Raw genomic sequence first — 19636 nt, 5'->3', positions numbered from 1 at the left:
TTATATCTTCCTATTACGATACATTTAATTATATTGCATAAACAGTCCATCACTTCTTATAAATATTAGCTTGTTTAGGTACCGATAAAATCCCAAATTGAAATAAAAGATCTGATACAAACCATTAAAAGTATTTTGTGATATTAGTCTGAGATTTGTAAAAATATTCCTCCTGATGCTGCCAGAAATCTTGTAATCTGGTTATTTTCAGTGTTCTGCATGTGCTGAATTGTTAACAGCCAATAAATTTTGCAATTTTGCAATTTTGCAAGTTTGCAAATTGCTCTAGCTATAAATGCTTTGTACCACAATTTGCCCTGTACCTGTTTTTGCCTTCCTGTCCTAGAAATACTTTTATTATTACAGTTAGTCCTCGGGGCTAAGGACATCCGACATACAGACAACTCCTAGATAAGAACAGGCTTCCCTGCTCGCTCCTGTACAGGTTGGAGGTGGGTGGGGGTAGGGGGGTTTGGGGTACAGTTTGCATGACTTGCAAAAAAAATCTTTTGCTAAACACAGCACATCTAGGAATTGTCCATATGTTGGATGTCCTTTGTTGGATGTATTTCTATATACAATGTGAAAATAAAATATTGAAAAACTTTCACTTTACTAGAATTCGATGAGGCAATACTCTTTTATTCAATTCCAAGATTAGGTTTGTGATTGTTAATTAATATTATTAAACAGGATTATTATAGCGGCTACATATTACGCAGCGCTGTACATTAAATAGGGGTTGCAAATGACAGACAGATACAGACAGTAATATAGGAGAGGACCCTGCCCCGAAGAGCTTACAATCTAGGAGTTAATGTTTAGCAAACTGTGTGTTGATTTATATCATGACAGTATAAGGAACCAAGAAATATCTGACATTTTAAAGCAAAATAATAATTTTTGCATGTTAAAAAGGGAAGTGTGCACAGCCTAAAAAGGGAAGTGACAGCAGTTAAAAAAATGTAATAGTGCTATTGTTTTTTTTTTTTTCATAGTGCTCAAACATTGGCTAGGCAGGTATATGTGAATTCTGGTTAAAGATTATTCCAGGGCTCTTGAATTCGTTATAAGGTTGTATTTTCTGATCGGACCCAGGGGACCATCATTTTGTTGATAAGCATCCTTTTGGAGCAAGTCTGTATCTGTCACATGTTGATTATAGTGGTTGTGTTGTCATTTTGTTACTTTTTAGGATAGCAATTTTCGTTATTGCAGCTTGGCAGCTGTGTTTGTCCTTTAGCACAGAAGTTTGGAGAAAAAAGAAAACAAAATCTTGGCGCTTACACTGTTGTCCTTTCACAATGATATTTAAGCTATGCAGTATAGATTAAAAAATCAATTCAAAATCCAACCCAACCCTGTCTCCATGTCCTTGAGTAATCAGCTGTGAACTGGGCTGACTGCTCTATTCATTTTTTTTATTTACATGTTATCATGTGTTGCAGGATTCTTACTGCTTTTAAAGGAAATCTGCACCTAAAAAATATGGATCCTAAAAATACTAGTTCTGTGGCTTTAATGCTGATTGAGCAAGTTTAGGTGGGTTAAAAATCAAAGAATCTTTTACACTTGACTTTTCATTTTGTTGAAAAAATCACTCCGAAAGGTCTTCCTATAATTAAGAAAATTCAGGTATTTTTTTTATAGAATTATTCGATTCTGGGAAATATGAAGCATCAGTACCATTATGAAATATCATCCCTGTATTAGGGAATGAGTTTCTTAAGGAAATGGTACAGATTTTTTAAAGTATATATGTGTGTGTGTAAATATATATATATTTGCAGAAATGCAGAAATGCATACATTATCATGTATGTATATAAAATAAAAAGAAAAAAACAGACAAAAATGTATTGTATTGCAATCCACCAATTCTCATTTTCAGTAAGCACAGAAAATACCTGTTGATCTTGTCAGAAATGCAGTGTCCTTGTAAAACTAGAACCCAAAAAGGTAAATGCATCATTTATGTATTATATTACATTTCTGAGCAAAAAGTGAGGATTCATTTACATGTACACTCATATCCGCCAGATATAAACTGAATTGCTTGCTATTTTCTTGTTTGTTTTTTGCATTCTTTGGTCCTTACAACCTGTAGTGATCTTATATGGCACAATCATTTGTATTGCGTGGTTTTCCAGACTGTTTTTTTTCCTTGCAGAAATAACATCCTTGTTGCAGCAGCTTTTTGAAGGAAATTATGAGGCTATTTTACTCAGTCCATTGATGCAGGAGATCTTTGGTGCTCCAGACCCAGATGAAAAATTGGACTGTTACCTGGAGCGACAGATTTCTACATTCCTGGACTCGGCCACAGAGCTTAATAATGACAGGTAATCTTTATTTTATAGCTGTGTGATACATACTAGTACAGTAAAAAACACTGAGTACTATTGTTAACCCTAATCGGTGCAAAAACATTTTTAATGCCATTGTGTCTTGCATGTACAGGACCATTTAGAAACAATAAGTAGTAATCAGTAGGTACAGAAATATAGGCAATGAAAGTTTTTTTTTGTATAAACTTAAATTTGACCTTGCTCAATTAAATTTATGCCTCAAAATCAATTTATGCCCCAAGTGAAAACTCTGCTAGTTATTAAATCCACTTAGTTTACTAGCTTGATTGGGGATAGGGACATATTATTTAATATGTTATTTTTCAATGGAACACTGTAACATTTGTGGTAAATTTTCATTTTTGAAAATAAATGTATAACCCAATGTATTTTGTTATCACATTTAAGATATTTAGGGCTATAATTTAAAGTGCTGGAGCTATACTGCTACTTTAGGAAAAAAAATGCATTGTGTTTTATGGATGTGTGTTTTGAAGCACTTCGGGTCAAGTTAAACAAATTAAACAAAAATTATTTCATTTGGTCACACATTTATTGAAAAAATAATCCAGTAACATATCTGCATGTGGCAAAAGTATATGAATCATGCACAGCATTGACTGCAATTTAAAGCTTGTGGTAACTGTTGAAAAGTCCTGCACATCATCAACTTCAGCTCTTGGATGCTGGTGGGTTTCTTTACATAACCTGCTTTCTTTAGGTCTTTTTATAACATTTCAACTGAATTTAGGTTCATGTTTTGAAGAATACCACATGCAAGCTCTGGGGTCTTGTTGTCGGCCTTCATTTTTAGAGCAAAAAGATTTCATAAAGAGCAAAATAGATTTCTGCCTTTAAAGAACTGGAGACCTAAATAATTTTGATTACAGACTGTTCAAGACCTATATGACAGACTTTGTGAATACGTCTCAAAGCAGGTCTTGATGCCTGGTGGTGGATCTTTATTTGGTTATTGGTGCTATCTGTTATGGTAGTTACCTCCCTAAATTTGCAACTCTCCTGGGCTAAATTTTTAGTGTTTATGGTACTTTAACCTCCTCTTGCTTGCACTTTTTTATATATAACCACATGAGTGAAATGGGGATTTCTTCACTCCTTTATGAAGAAACTGGGCTGCTGAAAATAACATTTTGATTGAATTGGGTTATAACCTCAATAATCCTTTATACTGGCTTTGTATATTAAGATTAATTAGGATTTTAATGTTATAGTGCCTTAGTGTCAAATCTAACTTGTCAGTGACTTGAAGTTTATTCTTGATTTATATAATCTATATCACATTGTTGCTCCTTAACCTAAATGTTATTTATTTTGTTCACAGACAACAGTTGGTATTCCTATTGGGTGTTAGCTGTCTACATTTGTTTGTCCAGAGTAATTGGACTGGACCCCCTGTTCATTCGGAGCCTCAAGATTTTTTACCATCTGCTCTCTTTGAACAGTTTTCAGAGGTATGGTAACAATCTTTTACTTTATTTTTTACTTTCTGTTTTTATACTTTTATCTCCTACATATTATCTATGTTTCGAAAGACTAAAAATGTTGTTTATGGGTCTCAACAGTGTAACTGCAGGGTATGCTTCATTTCACTGTAGCATAATATGGGGTAAAATCCTCCCTCTCTGTCAGTTGTGTACAGCTTGCATACTGTACAAAATTAATCAGCTTTCTCTACCATGTTTAATTCCTTCCACTGTTCCACTACTAAATTTGGAATGAGATTTTCCATGATATTGATAAGATATATATTCAACACAATTTTATTTTTGTAATATATATTTTTTTAATATGTATAGATTATATTTTTGTGTAGTTTATCTCTTTTTTTTAGGAATGGAAAACTATTAGCTAATTTATCTTGAAACCTCAGAACTGTATATGTGAAATTCAATCTTTCACTGTTCTGTCCAATGCTACCATCATTTCTGCAATGCTGCCAAATATTAAGGTAGATTTAGGTGTATGCAACATTTTTAATAACAGCAAAATAGTAGGTAGGGGTAAAAGTGGAAAAAGATGCTAAACATGGATTATTTATTAATAAAGTGCAATTCCCACAAAGAGATATGGATCGATTTTTACTTTGTAGCAAATGACGTAAATAGAGAAAAATGTGAAAAGCCCAAGTTTTGTGAACGTGTTGTGAAAACATTTATTAATAAACCCCAAAATATTCTTATTCTAGTATGGTAACTTTGTAAATGAAGCCTATTAAAGAAAATATTGGAGGAATCTCGACTTGGAATACACATTTGCTTGTATATTGTAATGTAAAGTCAGATCTTCTGGGTCTGGGGAATATATATCCCTTTCTTCTTTTTTCATGATGCAATGCTTTGATGTCTGTGCACCCAGTTGCTAAGTAAACAGGCCAACATGTGGAAATGACAAGAAAATCTTATTCTTGGTAGCCTTAAGCTGCGTACACACGGCAAATTTTTCTCGCCCGATAATCGGTATCGGCCAATTATCGGGCGAAAATCTGCCGTGTGTACAGTCGGTCGTCGTCCATCGTCCGACGACCGTCCTGGCGGATCCATGGACGATGGACGACGACCGATCCTAATGAAAGGGAAGGGGAGAGCGCGCAGCAGGGTGCCGCTCCGTCGCTCTCCCCCTCCCCTCTCCATAGAGCATGAACGGTGCTGTATGTACAGCAGCGTTCATGCATCGTGCAGTCTTTTCTCGTTGGAAAGGATCGTGAAAGATCCTTTCCAACGAGAAAAATTGCAGGTGTGTACGCAGCTTTAGATTTTATGAATATTATTATTATTACTACACAATTATTATATGGTGCCAACATATTGTGCAGCGCTTTACAAAGTCTGCAGTCATGTCACTAGCTGTCCCTCACAATCTAATGTCTCTACCTTTTAATGCCTTTCTCACAGGCTCAATTTTGGGCAGAAACCAATTAATCTAACTGCATGTTTTTGGAATGTGGGAGGAAACCCATGCAAACATGGAAAGAAAATGCAGACCTCTTTCAAATAGTGTCCTGGCTGGGACGTAGCGAGGCAAGAATGCTAACCTTTGAGCCACTGTACATGTCAGGTTTCATATACAAATATGTTAAACAGAATCATAAGAAAAATATAACTTTTCTTTTCATTTCAGTTTACCTTATCTTAAAGTAGAATGTATCTTCTCTTTTCAGTTAGATTAGCATCCTAATATGTGCTTCGAGTAGTACAAGCTGTCTTTTGAAAAGCTTCACTCCAGCTCTATGGCCGAGCATGCAAGCATACACAAATCTTCATATCATGCATTACAGTTCCTAAATGATGCATACTTTATTGCAATCCTAAAAGCTCTAGATGTCAGGGAGCCTGATTTATAGAATATATTTCTTTACAGCACTGCTTGCAAGGACAGGAACAGCTGCTGGTCATTAAAAGTCAAAACACAGAGTGGGCAGCTAAGCACATAGCAGAGTGGTAGTCAGAGAATGATATAGAGCTGAAAGGCAGTGATAAGTATATTTGATGAGTTGTTTGTTCAGGGAGAAAGGACATCTCAGCTCACAAACAAGGCTTAGCAGGTCTTGAACCATGATGTTGGATTTCGGTATGAGCCCGGCTGAAATAAAACTGAATTAACCTTATCTTGAAAGTGAATAATCTTTTTTTTTTGATGAACACTCAGTGCATTTGATTACACTTAATTGAAACTTTGTCTTAGTGAAATGAAAATGATTTATCACTTTGCTCTTGTGCATATCCACAAGGTCTCTCCTGCCTAATTTATTCTGAGCCAGCTCTATCTCCATACGTGTTTGCCAAGGGTAGTGAGTCCCCCCATGAATAAAAAAACTGATAAGCAGTAAAAATGTCTTCTGGATTTAAAAAAATGACTTTTGGAAAATACACAAGGTGAATGTCTGTTCTAGAATTTTTAGTTTTAAGTACATTTTCAGTGTAAATTTCAAATGGTTTCTTAGGGGTGCATACTTTTTTTTCCTTTAATTTTTCATATATTAAGGGTCTTAGGTATGTATATACTTACCTTATGCTGTGACTGTATGAAAAAAACAGCTCCTCCACATTGAAAAATGTGAAAAACTATTGTATGATTTAGACTAAAATATTGCATTGTCTATTTCTGGGTTAAAAGTGTACTTGCTGACAATATTTTACTTTTGGGTTGTGTGGAGTATTAGCGTCAAATGTCAGGCTAGCAATGAGGTAACTCCAAGCAACAGTGTCTCTTTAGGGCTCCTGCCCATATTTTAATAAGCCCAAAAATGTCAAAAACAGTCTTCCCTCAAAGCTGAGGGAACCTGCTGACAACAAAATAAAAATTATAAATTTTTTTTTAGCCTCCTGGCTAACATAAACCAACTGTCCAGGCTTGCTTTAAAACCAGTATGTCTCTCTTAGCACCAGGTGTGCTATATAGGCTTGTGGGACTCGAAATTGGGAATCTGCTCCATGCTACTCTTACAGATTCCCAGTAAAGGCAGCCCCAGGGCAGAAATTTTAAACAACCAGCAGAGAAAGCTCGAGCTCCCTGCAAAGGAGGGTTCCTTTGAAAAACACTGCATCCCACTAGTCCATTTTCCCTTACATTTGTATTACTGAAACACATACTTGATCAAACAGAAATGTAATGGGACATGATAAAATGGTGCATCTTTCTTTATTCAGATGCCCCTTTCTTTACTGTCACTTTTCTTTGGAAGTTTTTTTTATAATTTAATATATTTGATTTAAATCAACACAAAAAGTGTAATTCCTTCATCAATTTGAATCTATGAAAAAAGAACTAGAGCAGACATCAGTACAGAGATAAATCTTTGCAGAAAAATTATGATACTTGATAACATACCACACACACACATTCCATTGATGAGTAGAAATTTTTTTGCTATATTCAAACTCATATTTATTGTGCATCAGGTTTTATTCATGTAATTGTAATGTAATTACAAATGTAATTATAATCTTCATTAATCTGCTCAATTTGTTCCAAAATATATTTGTCCTTCATCCGTTTGAAACCTGGAGAACCCTTAAATTCGCCTAGCAGCCTTATCTATTTCATCAAATCACTTGAATCTTCCTATAACCATCCCCCCATTACCTTCATAATAACATATTATCTATGTGAGGGCTCTGATCTGATTACATGGGGACTCAATTAAAAACTGCCTGCTAGGCTACTTTACCATAAATTACTCTCAAGATACTTCCCCCCCACCACGGCGGTATGGGAGGCATAAAAATATGCTTTGAAAGTAGTTCTAATTAGCAAGGCAACACAGCCGAAAAACTAATGGCAGGCTAACCTGAAGATGACCAGATTGCACAGTTGGATATTAAAGAAAATTACCTCGCCAATTTAGTCCATTTTGGTTGCAGCACTTAACCTAAGCCACCATTGCTCTGCAGTTTTTAGAGTAAAAATCAACAACGAGCATTGGTATCTACAAAATGTGTCCATGGTTGTTGGTCATACTGACCCTTGAAACATTTCTGCCTATGTGCAGATAAACCTTGAAATTTAGCATTCGAAAAACATTTTTGCTAATAAAGGATTGCAGTATTTTTATCAGGTTCCCTTTTTTAACATCTATTATTTTTATCTGTATTAACCTTAATAATTAACCTTAATAACCTTAAAAAATGGTAAAATAATAAAGACTGGCCACCAAAGAGTTCCTTTAATCCAGTTAATGCAATTTATATAATTATAATTTATATAATATAAAGTATATAATTTAGCAGGATCTGCAAGGTGCTACTTAGTAACTTCTGCATGTATAAGAAAAAAAAATACTTTAAAGAAATGTAGACAAAAGATTGATACATGCATATTCCACATAAACATATATCAATATACAAAAATGCAGGTAAGTTTTGTATCCAAAAAATTACCAGTAAAGGCTTTTCTACAAAGTATTAGAGCGGAACTAACTGAAAACAAAAAAATAACACTTGCTTTTATTCCCGCAGATCCCTCGATGGCGCTGCATCCCGAGAGGCTCTGCGCTCCCATTCAGTCTTGATTGCCACAGCGATCAAGACTGAGATGGGAGTTGCTGCACCCTTTTTTGATATAAGTTTCAATTTAAAAAATAAAAATAAATAATTAACATTTTTGCTTTACATGTAAGGGTTGTCAATCCTTTTATGTAAAGTAAAATATTTGAGTTTAGGTACGCTTTAACTAAATTTCAGTAAGAATGCTTAATACTTATTCCCTGTGCCATTCCACTTTATTACACATAACTTTATTTAGGGACTTTTCATTTTGAGTTCTTTGTTTGTGTGGATGACTTGGGTATTACCAACATCTGGTGTTAAGTTAATATTATTATTATTGATAAACAGGATTTATATAGTGCCAACATATTACGCAGCGCTGTACATTAAATAGGGGTTGCAAATGACAGACGAATACAGACAGTGACAGAGGAGGAGGAGAAGACCCTGCCCCAAAGAGCTTACAATCTACTAGGTGGGGAAATTAACACACAATAGGATGGGAGATATGAAGTGGGGAAAAGTAGTGACTGTTTCAAAAGACAGAAGATGGGTAGGCAATTTTGAAAAAATGGGTTTTGAGTGCTCTTGTAATTGAGCAGAAAGTAGGAGCAAGCCGAATGGGATGGGCAAGACCATCAGTCCCTATGTTGCTTACTTCCTTTCAGCATTAAGTGTCTGCCCATTTGTGTATATTAGTATATAGTTCAATTAGATGTTGTTTTTCCTGTCAGATTTTTGGCAACTTTGACATGTATAGTAGCCGGGTGGTTTTAATATTAGAACATATTTTGGGACTTTTTCAAGCATATGGTGTATATGGTGTATATATATTTTTACTTATTTTATTTTTCTTACTGATGTCTCTTTCAACAACCTCCTGTCTGCATGCTCTTGCTCCAATGTTGAGTCTAGTCTAGTAGTGATCTTGTCGCTCTTAAGTGAAGCCCTTACTGTGACGGTGTTAGACCATGAGTGCGTAATGTTGGGGACAAGACACACAAAGCTGTGCTCTACACTACACAGAGCATTTGCTATGCTGTCAAGAGCTTAAACAGTCACCTGGAGCCAGGAAGTTAATTATATGACAGTTTATATTTTCAGTTTAGGCCTGCTTTAAAGCACATTAAAGTATGTAATTGCTGTTGTAATATTATGATGATAATGTCTTCAAGATTCTTTTTTGAAAAAAAGCATTGATAGAATCGTAAATTTGTTTAAGGCAGCCAACCTTAAACTGGTTGTGTGTTTAGTGGTGTTGCTGTTTGCTTTTGTCTGCTTGATTTTATAAGGGCTGAAGCCTAAGAGTTTGTACGTATATGCAGCATGCTGTAAATGCGTGCCATTGTTTATATGCTTTGGCAGCTTGTCTGTCCTCATCATTTTCATCAAGCTTCTTTTTTTTTTGCAAACTGAAACTCCAACAGATTCTTCTTGTTGATTAGGCCATTTTCTCAGAATTCTGTTAAACCCTCACTTTTTTTTAAATGTGCGATTAAAATTGAAACAAATAAATAGTGGCATTGCTCCCAGATTTTTCAAATGAAGCCTGTAGGGACAAGCTGTGAGTGCACAAGGACCAACCAGGAAAACATCTGACTCCCACTGTAGCAAGCAAAAAACACAGGCCAGACCACTGCAACTTCTTTTTTTCTTTACTAAAACATTGTTCATATGGGACACACCACTGCAATTTTCTTTTTTCTTTATTCTTACGAGTGCAGAGCCCTTCCAATGGTAGGGGAGGCCTGTGTCTGATGGGACACTGTACAAAATATTCTTTCAACAACAAAACTACCAAAATGCACAATATATGCATCAAAAGACACCATTTTGTTTCCCTAATAAGACAACATATAAGAGCTCACAAAGCAATTCTTTATTTTTAATTGGACAGGAGAACAGTCCTAAAGAGACAAGTCAGAACAAGGCATGTACAGTAAGGATAAGAGTGTCAACCAGGGAAAGCCCTATGGGGAAGTATAGCAAAGAGTGACATAAAAATAACCCATATTGGTAGTGTTACGTTTTATGGAAAAAGGCATAGAAAAATGGGTGACACACAGGAATAGTTTCGACAATATAATAAAACGAAGAGCAAACATATGTTGGAAAGGGGCAGGCTCCCATTGAATTGCAGGTGTACAAACCTAAACAGCATTATCTAAAGAAAATGGTTATACCCTATGAGTTTCTCTTGCACACAAAAGTGGGGCTCATGGGACTCAAAACAGCTTTTTTTTCAAAGAATTTTAAGTTCCATATGATTTAGGAGATATAGTTTTATTTGCTGGCATAATTCAAATAAAGCAACCAAGTAGGACACTTGAAGTGCACAAATAAATACACCCACCTACACAACAGAACAAAATAACGTTGAAAGAGAAAGAATGGGAAGGCGAGGAACAAAAAAAGATTCAAGAAAATTAAAGAGAAGGGGAAATTTCAAAATGTAAGATAAAAGGGAGGGGAAGGTAGAATATACCAAGCCTCAAAGATCACCAGAGTTCATTGTCCCCTGTGGCTGAAAGCCACATTCAGCTGACACCACCACTGTGGGGGGGAGCAAAAAATAAAGCACACAAGGAGACCCCCCCCACCCATATTTGGATGTTGAAATGGTAACATGGAACAATGGAAATATGAAGTATAAGAAAAACCAATACAGAAGCCCAACAAATAGTAAATGGAAGGGGAAGGAGGTGGGCAGAGACTAGAGAAAAAGCTACCAACCCCAGCATCCCTAAAGCTACAGTTCTTGCCCGATAATCGGCTCAGGGCCGATATTGGACAAGAATCTGGCATGTGTACAGCGCCTGTCGTCTACCGATCCTTTTGCAAGGGAAGGGGGAGAGCATGCAGCAGGGTGCCGCTCTGGCGTCCCTCTCCACAGAGCAGAACGGTGCTGCATGTACAGCACTCGTTCATGCATCATGCAGTCCTTAGTCGTTGGAAAGGATCGTGAAAGATCCTTTTCAACTATAATAATTGCACGTGTGTATGCAGCTTTTGTCAGAAAGTCATAAAACATAATGCTGAAAACAATGAACAAGAAGCAAAGAGTAAACACAAATTCTTAAGTGGAAAGACATGAGGGGATACCATATATATTTTACCTTATTCTAATATATTTATTAAAGGATATAGTGTAAAATATCCAGGTCCCATGCCTGCACTATAATTTATCCAAACAAAATACTAGGGTATATTGCAAAGATCAAAATAAAAGCCAAGATTTCCCATTATTAGAAAGGTAAATAGCAATGCACACTATGAGAAACCAAAGGTTATAGTGAAAAATAGGTTACATGACCTTTTATTCATAGGAGACCTGTATGCATATTTAGTGATATGTCTACCCAGAAGCATTCAATGACCAGGTAAAAGATGAATGTCGAAAGAAATTCATATCAACAGGGATTACTTTGAAAAATGTTTTTTTTTCAGCATCCTGAGAATGGAAGGAATTAGTGAGTTGAGAGTTTTTTTGTTGTGTGTTTAGAAAAAAACAAAAAAACTGTGCGATGGGTGGTGTAGAAATAAAAGGAACACATACTAGGTGTGTAATGATCACAGCCAGTGTAGGAGAGCTTAATGGCTTCTACTGCTAAGCACTTAAGGTGCTAGTTACACACATTCCAACTGTTGGCAGATGCCCGATGACACGACCTAGTGTTACAATTGATATTGAATGATGTTTAGAATCATTATGAGATAAAGTGCTATAATACTTATTGGTTGCATGCAATATCAGAGGGCCTGACCAACTAGTGCTGCATGAGCTCTTTAGGGCATAAGATCTATTCCTGAATTTAAAGGTGACAAGCCTCTTTCTTACCTCACGCAGAATTAATTGGAGGGAATAAGTAACAATATTCTGTGTGACAATTTGTAATTTTGTAAAATGTATTTTGTTTTTTTGATAGTATTGTTTTACATTCATAAAAATTTGTATTTTATATATGCATAGTTATTTTTTTTTTGTGTGTGAAATGTTTGTTTTACAAATTAACTTTCAAAATGAGTAGCTTCCTTGCTATAATTTCTGAAAAGCGTTCTGGGCTAATCAAAGAAAAGAAGTCCAGCCTGCAGTTGCTGACTGCCCCTGCCGACTGAACATCTATTTGGAACTGTATTATTAATATTATTATTAATCAGTACTTATATAGCGCTAACATATTACGTAGCACTGTGCATTGAATAGGAGCTGCAAATGACAGACGGATACGGACGATGACATAGGATCATTCTATATTTTGTACTTGTGTAATATGTTATTGTTTGGACCTCTGTTCACAGCATGAGGTGCCATATTTGCCCAGGTTTCATTGTGGGCACCTCCATCTTCTTCGTCCTTCCAATCTTTGCCCATTTTGATTGGCCTGATCAGGATAATGCAACTCCCGTTCAGATGCATGGGAATGAACATTCAGTGTGCCACTCAGCCAATTTTGACACAAGAGACGGAGATTAGGCAGGTAAAAAAACTAAGTGCAGCAGAGACATCACCTTGCCCTTTCTGCAGTAAAGCCCTGCTTGATGCCAAATTGTTAAAATTCAACTTTAGTTCCATCTAATTTAGTTGATTCCAGTAAGTTGTTCATGAAAAGCACAACATCATTTAGTTGTATTTGCTACCTTTGCAGATTTTTTTAATGTAAATGAATTGCGTGTTTTTTATTATTTTGTGCTGAGCTGTCTGTTCATGCTTGTTTTCACATGTTATAGTAGTATAAGGCAGCAAACTACTAGGTCAGCTGAATCCTGTTTCAAAAAAAAAAGAAACCCTGGGGTTAAAGGCTCTTTTATATTTTATTCCTTTCACTGGCACTCAGCTGGTCTAATGCAAAAACCATTAACTGCTTTTATTTCATGCCATGCTTTGCAGGCCCCTAAGGGCAAAACAAGGCTTGAACATAACATAAACATAACAATTTTATTTCTTTCCAAAAAGTGACATTTTTACTTTCTAAATATACACATATGTGTATATTTATGTGTATTTATGCATAGCTAATGTAAATGTTCTGCAATGGTTTACTTAGCTGTTTGCCTTGAGCTCAGCTTCAACATTGTTTACATTGTTGCAGAGATAAATTGTAATTAATTTTTTCAAGCTTTGATTAGAGACCATTGTACATCTACTTTTATTATGGCTGTAGAACAAAAGATCATGGTAGTTACACTTCCATTGGAACAGCTATCGGCATCCAGCACCAGTACCAGAAAAGAGACTGAAAGACGGGACATCTTTGTCCTCCAGGATGGTAATTTGGCTTGGATCTAAAATCATACACACATTCTATATACGCTGCAAAAAAATGTCACAGGTACATTTGCTGATATGTTTCCATGGACAAAATCAAAACAGGTGTTTTTCAAGGTATTAAACATGTTGAAATATGCATGCATTGCAATGATGCACTTTTTTTGTTTAGTTTTTGTATTGACATACACTTTAAGCAAGGTACTATGCACTGAAGCTGTTTGTGAAAAATATAAATAAGTACACCTGCATTTATTCAGGTTTTCGTGGATTTTGATTTAGAAATGCCAACATCCCCTGGCTTTTAAAATTGAACAGAATGACAAGCTGTGAAACTTGTCTTGCGTCTTGATCTTAATTCAGAATTTTTTTTCTCTACTATACATAGGCTTGCTGACTGCAGCAACACGCATGCATAGGGTTGTCATTATTTGTTTTGGAACCTCAAATGCACTGTAGCAGAGCAGCACAATTCAATTCACTGGCATGTGTTGTTTGTACTGTAATTCAAAAGATCAGCATTTACCATATTTCTGTGCTGTGGTGGGTTGCCTAATCAAAACAACAGGCTGCTAAATGCAGGACATGGCAGTGCATTCAACTGTAATGAGAATGAAGCTTAGGTTTAAATATTGCTCAGCCATATGCAGTCTTTACTGACAAATGCAACAGAAAGGACAAATGGCTGTTTTCAGAGATTTGTATTTGAGTTTAGACCAGATGGAAGTACACCTTTAGAGGCTAGTTGCTCTTTAAAGAACTGAAAAACCTGTGACAATATTGACATTAGTGGGCTACATCAGATGTCTGGAAATGAACAGTGAAATAGAATGCTAAATGCATACAAAACTGGGCCCTTTAACGAGTTGTTCGCAGTCACCTTGCAGTGAAATCTGTGTGCTTCTACTGACGGTCATTGGGTGCTTAACTACTTACTGTCTACAATATGTAAATCAATGCTCTCTTGCATAATACCTTTTGATTGAGGGAATTATAATCTATATTCCTCCTTTGACTGCTAGCAGCAGTCACTGCTATCTGTCTAAGTCAGCTGTCAATCACAGCTTCCATGCCCACTAATGATTGAGAACCAGTATAAGTGGTTACCTATTATGTAATTACCATGTCAGCCATGATATAGTGTTACCATGCAGGCTGGAGGCCTAATTCGCAAAACAAAACAAAAAAAAAACACGTTTAGGCTGTGGATGTCACAATTGTACATTTGTTTATAACTTTAGTTGTCAGATACAAATACAGCTTTAAACAAATATTTTTGATTGTCAAATGAATAGGAAAATGTATTTCTTTGTTTCCTGATTGTTCTTGCATTTTATGTTTGTAAAAAAAAAAAATTATATATACTAGGGGAGGGGAGATATAACTAATATCAATTGTAGGCAATGATTTTTTTTTAAAATAGAGTTGCCTCAGTAGATTGGCTTTTTCTTTTTAGAGTAGGAATTGGTGGGACGGAGATTTTTACACCAAGGCATGCTCAAAGTAAGTTTATTTTACACATCGAAATTTATGCTAATTTGTTTTCCTAATTAGAGTTTATTTTACTAAGTATACAGCCAAGAATCTCATGAGTTGGTGTTTGTCAAAAGTTAGATGCTTTTCCATCTTATTTTTGTATTGATTTTCAACTATATGTTTATAGTCGAAAATGTAATTGTACAAAACAAAGCAAAAGATGTATATACAACTTCTATTGAATAGAAAAAAACAAACAAAGCAACTTTCTTTGTGGTGAGACTGCATTGTTCTCTCTGGTGTGTGATTTTTTTTCCCCCTGTAATGTTCTTGCTTGCTATAAATTCAGAACATTGCTAGAGGCATCAGTCTTATTTTATAAGAAGAGACAAGCACAGCTAGGTCTTCCCTCAGAAATCCTATTTTTATTTGGCTTTGTTGATGCTGGAGGGTATTAGGCTTTGAAAGAAGAGGAGAGATCGCTTAAGAAGACCTAAGCACAACAGAAGTCCTATTACTATTGGGTTATTTTTAAATTTAAAAACAATACTGCTTTCCAGTGATTTATATGCCATACTGTTCCTGACATACAGAAGCAGCAATTGTTTTTTATTTTTTTTTAGCTAGACTTTTTTTGCCAGGATCTCTTTTTTAATTATTTATTTTTTTGCTGAATATTTTAAGTATCACACTTAACCAGGTCTGGACAACACAAGTTTCCTGATTATATTTACATACTATACTATATTTATCACTAGAGGGCGCGCTACTGCTTGCACAGAGTTGGTGTGAGCCCTGATAAGGGCCAAGACGCAGAGTCTAAGCAGTAACCAGTTTTCTCCAGAGCCTTTAATGGTGAAGATGTTGCGCCACTGGTTACTGCCAGTTTGCCGTCCTTGGGCACACCGAGGTGAAAAAATCACAAAGCAGAAGAGTAATTGAGGAAGGCTGGGGTCGAGGAAGGCAGCAAGCAAGAGAGGGTCAGGTCACATGCCAGGGTTAAATTGTCAGCGATCCAGGACACAGACACTAGTGACACAGGGGCCACTGCAGGTACAGGGAACACAGGAGACACTGGAAGCAACAGGAGGCACAGGTGACTCAGGAATATCCACAGACAGACAGGAACACTGGAACAGCACAGGCAAGTTGGCTAGGAACCAACAGACTAGACAACAAGGAGTTAACGCAGGAGCTCGACATAGGAAACACTGAATTAAGCACCAGGTGAACAGGAACTAGCTCAACAGAACTAAGAGCTTGGCACAATGGAAATACGTTGTGTGCATTGTGTGAGCTAGCCAATTAGCCACGACTGGTCAGGAGGCTATTTTCTGATTCACCAGCAGATTGGACGGAATTGATAAAGCTTGGAAACAGAGGCATGCCCATTGTCAGAACTGCCCGCATGCGCAGGGGAGACGCATTTGCACTTTAGTGAGGAAGAAATAAGTGTGACATTACCCCCATTTTACGTGGCCTCCCCACCCGCTGGGGTCTAAGGGGAAAGGGAAAAAGATGTGCAGACACCCAATCAATTTGGTACATTAGCTTTTTGTGAAAAAACTTGGAATCCAGAGTTTGATGGACTTTATATTCCTGAGATAAATCGGGTGCAGGAGTAGTCAGCGAGAGGGACAAGAAAAGCAGTTAAGGATCAACGGCATAAGCAAGAGACACATGGAAGGCATTGGGCAGCTTGAGATGTGAAGGAAGATGTAACTTGTAGCAAACTGTGTTAACCTTGGCAGAAATGGCATAAGGTCCTATAAAACCATGGAGCAAACTTCAGAGGAGGCACCTTGCAACAAATGTTCCTTGTGGAGAGCCAGACTTTATCTCCAGGTTGGAGAAGAGGCGCCTTACAGTAACGCCGATCAGCAAACTTCTTGTACCTGAGAGCTGCGTGTTTAAGATGCTCACAAGTAGAAGACCAGATGCAGTTAATGTCTTTCTGCAGGGCACTGAGTGCAGGTTTTTCGTCAGAGCAGGGTATAGGAGACGGAAGGCGAGGATGTTTGCCATAGCCAATGTAGAATGGTGATTCTTTGGTGCTGGTGCTAACATGGTTATTGTGGGTGAACTCAGCCCATGGTAGCTGTGCTACCCAGTCATCATGGTGGGCAGAAGCAAGGGCTCAGAGATATTGCTCCAGGGCTTGATTAACTCTCTTCGTCTGCCCATTAGTCTGTGGGTAATAGGCTGAGAAGTTTGCAGGGATCTGCAAAAGCCTTTCCGAAAGCGACAGGTAAATTGAACCCCACGATCAGAAACTATATGCTTGGGCATACTGTGAAGCCTAAAAATTTCACAAAAGAAGACTGGCACAAACACAGCTGATGATGATAAAGCTGGAAGGGGTACAAAATGGGCGATATTGGAAAAGCGATCCAGAACCACCCAAATTGGAAGAAAAGCCCTAATAAAATAACTAGACAGGTGACACCAAGGCTTCTTAGGAATGGGCAGAGTAAGAGCGGTCCTGCTGGGGCACAATTAGAGGACGTGATTTGAGCACATACAGCACAGGCCTTGACATAGTCCATCACATCCTTACAAAGGTTGGGCCACCAGTAAAGACGAGAGTACAGTTCACAGTTCTGTGAACGCCCGGGTGGCCAGAGAGTTTAGAGTCATGTGCCAAATGTAACATTTTTGTGCAGAGTTGAGGAGCCACCAAGGTTTTACCTGGTGGAATAGCAGATTACTCAACAGGGGTCAAGGCAAGGATACAGGCCGGTGGGATAATATACTCTGGCTCAGCAGTGGTTTTAGAATCCTTTGAATCAAAGGAGCGGGAAAAAGTGTCAGCTCGGGATTTAGCAAACCAGGTTTAAAGGTAATTATAAAATCAAAACGGGAAAAGAACAAAGACCAACAAGCCTGCCGAGGGTTGAGAAGACGAGTCAATTGTAGGTATTAGAGGTTCTTGTGGTTGGTGAAAAAAGTGACCTTGTGAGGAGAGCCCTGCAAAAGATAGTTTGATTGCCAGCAACTTCCTGTCTCCAATGGAGTAATTTTTATCTGCTGGGGAGAACTTCTGTGAAAAGAACGCACATGGGCATCTAGCTCCGGTGGGGGTCTTGAAAGAATATTTCCCACTCCAACTGAGGAGGAATTACCTTCTATTGAGAAGGGCTTGGAAACATCTTGCCTAATCAGAGCTCAGCTTTGCTAAACACAGCTGAGACAGAGCTAATTTGCAACATCTTGTAACTCTATAATGACCAAGACAAACTCTGCAGTTTTTCCTTTTGCATATCAAAGCACAGCTTGCTCCAGAAGTTAATGTCTAGGCTCCATAAAGTTGTTTTTTTTTTTTTGCTTTGTATTTTTGCTTTGTTTTTGATTACCTCACATGACGATTTTATACAGTAACTGATACCATGCTGCCTAAAATTATGTTGAGACAAACATATGTGCTAACTGCATTTATTAAATTAATGTACCTTTTCCAGTTTACATACCGATTGAACTTAGGAACAAACCTACGGTCCCTATCTTGTATGTAACACGAGGACTACCTGTAGTTGACATAAGGTTCTGAATAAAGTTATGATCATTAAGTAACTGCAGGTTACGATTAGGGTGTAGGAACTATAGTTTGTGTTTTTTTACAGTAAAGTGGAGAACAACAGCCATATGGACCACTGAACAGAAAATAAATTTATTGTTACAACTGTCCTAGGCACAGAGTTCCTTCATTCTCATAACTCTGTCTATCCAAAAAGTTGGTGGAGGGGATGGGGTGGGTCTTAGGTGGTAATGCAGGTCATTTTAAAGAACAAGATCAGTTGTCTGGCAGCCACTAGAAGAATGCTGTAGAGTAGCTTATTCTGTGATTTTTTGGAGCTTGGCAAAACAGAGCAGGGCACCTTTTTTTGCTGGATGAGGAGGATCTAATGGGAGTCCAGGATACGCCAAGTAAAGTAACAGTTCTGCGTGAGTAGCCAATTGCATGTGGCTTAGTAACGATACTACCCTCAAATGTCTTCCTTAAGGTGGAAAGAATGTAGCCAGCAATAGATGTCCTGTAGATGATTGGAATCAGAGCTTTTTGGGCCTAGGGTCCCATGGATTCTGTCTGTTTCTAACAACATTTGCAGGAAGGCCCAGTCAACTCTGTTAAAGGCATGTGGGGAATCAAAAGACAGGTAGGCATCCCTTGGCATGCAAAATGAGGTGGGTGCAAGTGGTGTTGTCCCTGTCCTATAATGCTTAACCTCCCAACAGCTAACCCCGTAGTTTTTCGTGCAAAAATTTTTTGCAACTTTCGATAACCCCGTACTTTTTCGCCTATATTAAAATCCCACTTACCTGGTCCCGCTGTGCTTATCCAGCGTCGGGTCCGTGTTCCAGCGTCGGGTCCGTGTTCCAGCCGGCGGACCACAAGATGCCGGCCGGCTTCTTACCTGGTCCCGCTGATCGTCCCACGTCCTTCTCGTTCCAGCGCCGGGTGGGCCGGCGGACCACAAGATGCCGGCCGGCTTCTTACCTGGTCCCGCTGATCGTCCCACGTCCTTCTCGTTCCAGCGCCGGGTG

General features: G+C 37.6%; 1 protein-coding gene across 1 annotated transcript in view; it reads left to right on the top strand.

The window, feature by feature from the left end:
• Nucleotides 1–19636, top strand: part of TTC27 (tetratricopeptide repeat domain 27) — a 183843-nt gene that overhangs the window by 6328 nt on the left and 157879 nt on the right. The window contains exons 3-4 of the mRNA XM_072409253.1: nucleotides 2170–2341; nucleotides 3690–3819. Of these exons, the coding sequence (XP_072265354.1) occupies nucleotides 2170–2341; nucleotides 3690–3819 (302 nt within the window). The remainder of the gene's footprint in view (nucleotides 1–2169; nucleotides 2342–3689; nucleotides 3820–19636) is intronic.

The sequence above is a fragment of the Pyxicephalus adspersus genome, chromosome 4 (assembly GCF_032062135.1).
Source record: "Pyxicephalus adspersus chromosome 4, UCB_Pads_2.0, whole genome shotgun sequence".
NCBI lineage: Eukaryota > Metazoa > Chordata > Amphibia > Anura > Pyxicephalidae > Pyxicephalus > Pyxicephalus adspersus.
The sequence above is the reverse complement of the archived record's forward strand: the minus strand, read 5'-3'. Positions and strand labels throughout refer to the sequence as shown.